A 5830-nucleotide genomic window follows, 5' to 3' on the forward strand; every position below is an offset into this window, starting at 1 on the left:
CAAAATAGCAGTAATGAAACAGTCATTGGTGCTCTTACTAGTACCTCGCCTGTTGACCCGTATTTGGATCACTGATAAAAAACAAATTTGACTTCTTATATTAAGCAGTTAATTCTGCTTCCCCCCCCCCCCCCTCCCAATTCCCTGTATTACCAATATCTTGGTATACCCCTTGTATGGGGACTTTTCCATTAATCTCTGGTGTATCAGATACGTCATCACTAGAGGTGGGCCTTAGCTGCAGACACAATGTGAATTTTCCTGGTGTTTGCCAATGAGAATGTTTGTTTGATTTGTGGGATTTGGCACAGTTTTGCATCTAATTTTTGGCAGTGCTTTTTCTTAAATGGACTGTGTTAAAACATGGTGTTAGATATAAGCTCATTCTTGCAACTCTGAGGGCCCCTGGTCCTATGGGATGCTGAATGACCTCATGTCCAACTACTGTCAGTATGATTTGAGGACCGTCAGCAGCTCACAGAATTAAGCTTCAAATTAGCCATCATGTTGTAAAGTGAATATAAAACTTGCCATTACTTGTTTGTCAGACATTTTATTTATTTTTCATGTGCTGATTTATAGATCAGAGAGCTGCACTGTGCATGTTTAGAAAAGAGAGTGTGGGAAACAGAAGAATATGAGTCAGCTCTTCAGCTAGTGAGGTAATCTTCTTTTCATTTTCTATAAGTTCTGTTTTAGACATGTAGCATATCTCCCATCTGCTTCTCCAGAGCCGTAAGTTTAGAACTCTCCCTGCCTTGGAGTTTTGTAGCTGAATATATTATTGATTGTAAAAATAAATGGCTTTTGTTTTTCATTTGCAGTTTTCTTTGTTTTGGTAAGCTGTCAAGATCCATGCAAAGCCATATTTTTAGTATCTTCCTCCATACACTTCCTCTCTTACTCTTTGAGTAGCCCAGTTGAAGTCACTGTCTGTCATTGGGGGTCTGTCTACACTGCCCACTAAATGACTGTCAAAGCTTTGAAACAACATTTGAGGACACCCACCGACCAGCTGACCTGCTGTGAAGTTGGATATGTTTTCCTATGCAGAGCTCTGTGTAGATCTTTTTTGGCACCAGGAGTAGCTCATTAAAAACTATCGATGGTATCTTTACAGGGCATTGAAGTGTGCAGTAAAGATTTACCTTAAGAGTGCTCAGTATGAATTAGGATTTTGGCAACTCACTTGAAATACTTGTTTGAATGAGGTTCTTAGAATTTTTTATGTGATTATTTATTGGGTGTTCATAAATTTAACAAACTGTCAGTAATCCAATTTTTTCCAGCATTCTTTTATTAATGGTAATTATCCATATTAACTGGCCAAATTTTGACCTGAAAATTAAAGTAAACTGCTCCCAATTACTTGTTAACAGCTTTACTATTTCTCTTTATAGAATGTTTTGTAAAATTGCATTTTATCTTTGGCCAGGAGCCACGCTGGTATTTTTTGTAGCTTTGCAATTTTAATATAGGTCCCAACAAAACAAGGACTGCTGTTGGTTGTGAATGTTTAGAATAGGAAAAACTTCAAAGCCAGTTTAGGGAAAATATACTGTAGTTGCAACTGTTCCTCCTGTTGAGTACGAGTATCATGAAATGTTGAGCCAATATGGTGGTCCTGGCACAGGCACAGTGTTGTGGTCATAGGGAATTCTTCTTTGGAGTCTCCCTTAAGGGATTCAGTACCTCTGGCCTGGAGTTACAGAACTGAAGAGAGAAGCTCTTTCAGGATGTCTTTTGAGGATGAAGGAGCGCTGTTGCACTAGGACATGCACACCCTGATCATCTGTGTTCCTGTGCCTTCAGTACAGAGACTTAAGCTCCTGTTGTCCGTGAGCGTAGGCAGTTGTATTACTATTTGTTAGTTAATTAGATTTATAGTTAATGTAGATGGGGCTTCTTGCCTTGGGTTATCCTTAAGGCTCTGAAGATCCTGAATCTGGTAGGGGGTTCAGAAGGGGTACATCCTGCTCAGCCATATTCAAGAAACGCTTGGATGCTTAAATTGCTAGGGTCCTTTGACCCCAGCTGACTTCCTGCCCCTGGGGCAGGGGGCTGGACTTGATGATCTTCGAGGTCCCTTCCAGCCCTAGCATCTATGAATCTTTCCAGAACTTAGTGGGCCAGAAAGAAGTTTATTTAGGCCACGTGTAGACCGCAGATTTTCCATGCCTGGCACTGGTATCCCCAAACATGCTGCGTTGCTCCATGTGATCTGCGACTTGAACCAGGAGCAGGGTAGCTGCTTCCCACAGGGCTGCAAGCAGCCTGTTTACTGATACTGAGTGACAGTAACCAGGGACCCTCTGCTACATTAATTAGTTTGCCTGAAGATCCATGTAGATACACAGATAATCTGCTTCCAGTTGAGGAAGTAGGGGGATGTGTTTAAGGGGTGCTGCTTCCAGGCATAGTAAGCTTGTGCTCTAGACTTGGCCTGGATGCCCCAGTACAGAGTTTGCTGTGCCTTTACATAGCTAAGATTAAGGCTGCAAATACATTTGGCTTCTTTAAACTCAAACTGAACCATCTAAGCTCTTCTTCCCAAGTTTCGAGCTGCGTCTGTCTGCTAAAATCCTGTGTTTGGATTGGAGACTGGGACTGGAGATACAGCTGGGTATCCCAAGGCTAGTATTACCCTCTGAGTTGGGCCTGAGATAAGTCACCATGAGGCAGCATCTACTTAAGGCTAAGCTTCCCACCTGGCACTACAGGAAAATTATTTTGGCACCACACTTTACATCAGAACCACTGTTAGCCCCCAAAAATTAGCTTGGTGACCTTAGAGCAGGAGCCAGTCATTCCTGCAGTGAACAAGTAGGGCTACCAGATCACCTTTCTGTTCCAAGGAAGAGGGAGGAGAGAAGAGGAAGCATTCAAATTCACAAAATGATCCTGTGGAGAAATATAGAGGAGACATTGTTCTCTTCCACCAGTGTATGTCACCATGTGGAAGACCCCTTGCCTGTCCCAGTCTGCCTTTCATACATGCCTCTTCTCAACTTGAGGCTTTACTGCCAAGTGATTTTTTTTTTGTCTCTTCGAAAATGATTGTATTTCTTGGCATAGGCAGTTTTTCTTTGGGACTAGTGAACCTCTGTTAAAGGTTCTGGCAACACCACTGCTGCTGACCTCTGGGGAGCAACATGTGTCATTGATATCAATCCAGAACATCTTCTGAGTAGAATGAGATGCACTTGGAACCAACCACATTTGCTCCAAAGAGCCTTGCTTGCTTCCTTCTCTGAATGTTCCATCTGGCTTGAACAACCTTATTTATGCACCCATGCACTGGTATAGGCTGGGCGCTGACTGGCTAAGCAGCAGCTCTGCAGAAAAGGACCTGGGGGTTACAGTGGACAATAAGCTGAATATGAGCTTAACAGTGTGCCCCTGTTGCCAAGAAGGCTAATGGCATTCCAGGCTACATGAATAGAGGCATTGTCAGTAAATCAAGGGAAGTAATTATTCCCCTCTGTTAGGCACTGGTGAGGTCACATCTGGAGTAGGTCACATCAATTGTGGGCCCCCCTCTACAGAATGGATGTGGACAAATTGGAGAGAATCCAGTGGAGATCAGCAAAAATGGTTAGGGGGCTGGGGTACATGACTTCTGAGGAGAGGCTGAGGAAACTAGGTTTATTTAGTCTGAAGAAGAGAAGACTGAGGGGGGATTTAATAGCACTCTTCAAGTACCTAAAGGATGGTTACAAAAGGGATGGAGCGGGACCAGGGGTGGGCAAACTATGGCCTGAGGACCAGATCCAGCATGCCAACCGATTGTATCTGGCCTGTGGGTCAGCAGCCACAAAGTCATAGGATATGGCCCATGGGGAGCCGGCAGTTCCAGCTGCTGCTTCATTCCAGGAAGGCAGGCACTTCTTGGCTTCATCCACAGCTTATACCAGCTTCCGCCCCATGTGTTGGAAGCAGTGCTGGGTGCCTGCTGACATCAGCTGTGGACGCTGCCTATAAGTTCCCACCAGGGATCGGGGCAACTGCCTAGGACCGCAGTTGATGCCCTGATGTAGCAGCATCATCTGTGGACCTGGGAGGATACCCCGATCTCCAGCAGGAACAAGCCACCTGCATCCGCAGCTGATGCTGTTGCCCACCCGATGCTACTTCTGGCACACAGGCCAGGAGCTGGTGTAAGCTGTGGAGCTGTGCTGTAGGTGTGGGGTGGTTGTGGGGGAGGGGGAGGAGGAGGAAGAAGGGAGAGACAGAAAGGTAGCTCTGCCCATGATTAGCAGCAGTGGCCGGTGCTGGGCACCAGGCCAAAAGCAAGACCCTGCAGCAGGTGTGTTTGCCACTTCCAGGGCCTTTCTGGCTGTGGCTGCCCAGAGCCCATACTGGGACTGCCCTGCAGCTCCTCCTTGCTGCCATTCTGAGGGCCCGAGGTGGCCTGGAGGTGGTGCAGGGTGGCAGCAGCATGGAGTAGCTGCAGGGCAGCCCTGGTGCATGCTCTAGGCAGCTGCAGCCAGAAGGGCCATGGAAGCTGCGAGTGTGCCCCCTGCTGGGTCCTGCTTTTGCCAAGCACCCAGCACCAGCTGCTGCCACTCATGGGCAGGGCCGCTGTCTTGCCTTGTCCCCCTCTCCCTTTCCCCCAACCATCCCACACCTTTAGCACGGCTTTGCAGCTTATACCAGCTCCTGGCCCATGCACCAGAAGCAGTGCTGGGATGGCATAGGCATCAGCTGTGGACGCAGGCAGCAGCTTCCCCCAGGGAATCAGGGTGTCTGCTCAAGCCTCTCTTTGGGGTACAAGGGTGGGCTGGAGGGTGAAGCTGTTGTCTGTGCCCACACCAACTCCCTCCTGCCTGCAGCCCCGTTCCACATAGGGAGGTTTGGTGAGCCCATTGCAGGGGAGGTGCTGACCTAGCCCACGACAGCTCCCCAAAACTCCCTACGTGGCCTTTGGGTCCAAATAATTGCCCACACCTGAGCTAGACTGATCTCAGTGGTGGCAGATAATAGAACAAGGAGCAATAGTCTCAAGGTGCAGCAAGGGAAGTTTAGGTTAGATATTAGAACAAATTTTCTCATTAGAAGGGCAGTGAAGTACTAGACCAAGCTACCCACAGAGGCTGTGGAATCTCTATCCTTGGAGATTTTGAAAGCCCAGCTAGACAGAGCTTTGGCTGGGGTGATCTGGTTGGGGATGGTCCTGCTTTGAGCAGGGGGTTGGACTAGATGACTTCTTAAGGTCTCTTCCAACCCTAATTTTCTACGATTCAGGGACCTTATTCAGTTAATGTGGATCTACATTCAGGAGTTCAAGGAATATTATTGAACACAGCTTGAACAAATGTTTCTCTATTTTGCCATAGCCAGCAGAATACTGACTTCAGAAATAGCCATGGCAAAATCCATACCCTTTCTGGCTCTAGCCTCTTTTCCAGCACCTGTCTTTTGTCGGAGATCAGAGCAGTGCCGGCAGCTGCTTTCTGACCCCCCCCACCGGAGCAGTAAAACTTTCGCCTTGACAGGCGGGTAATTAATGGATGGGGTGGAATTAACCAGGCACAGACGCGTGTTGGTTACAGGAGATTGTTTACTTACGTCGCCCAGATAGTGACGTGCGACGGAGGCTGAGCCTTTGTTCCGTTACAGTTGCATCGATTACAGTCAAACGTACAGGTTCGGGTTACAGCCAATCAATCAATGACGAACGTGGCGCCGGAACGAGCTATCGTGCCTGCAGGGCTTTACTACGTCAAGATTTACGATGACGGGGAGTGATTGACAGGTGATCAGACCGCCAAGCCGCTCTGGTGATGGACTCAGGTTTCTCCTCAGAGATTCCCCCCAAAGTTCTCCAGCT

At 47.4% G+C, this 5830-nt stretch overlaps 1 protein-coding gene across 7 annotated transcripts in view; it reads left to right on the forward strand.

The window, feature by feature from the left end:
• Positions 1–5830, forward strand: part of ORC3 (origin recognition complex subunit 3) — a 91840-nt gene that overhangs the window by 67750 nt on the left and 18260 nt on the right. For all 7 annotated transcript variants that reach the window (XM_025205265.1, XM_006024562.2, XM_006024563.2 and 4 more), the window contains one exon: positions 583–662. In XM_025205265.1, coding sequence (XP_025061050.1) covers positions 583–662 — 80 coding nt within the window. The remainder of the gene's footprint in view (positions 1–582; positions 663–5830) is intronic.

This window comes from Alligator sinensis, unplaced genomic scaffold (genome assembly GCF_000455745.1).
Source record: "Alligator sinensis unplaced genomic scaffold, ASM45574v1 scaffold658_1, whole genome shotgun sequence".
Taxonomy (NCBI): Eukaryota; Metazoa; Chordata; order Crocodylia; family Alligatoridae; genus Alligator; species Alligator sinensis.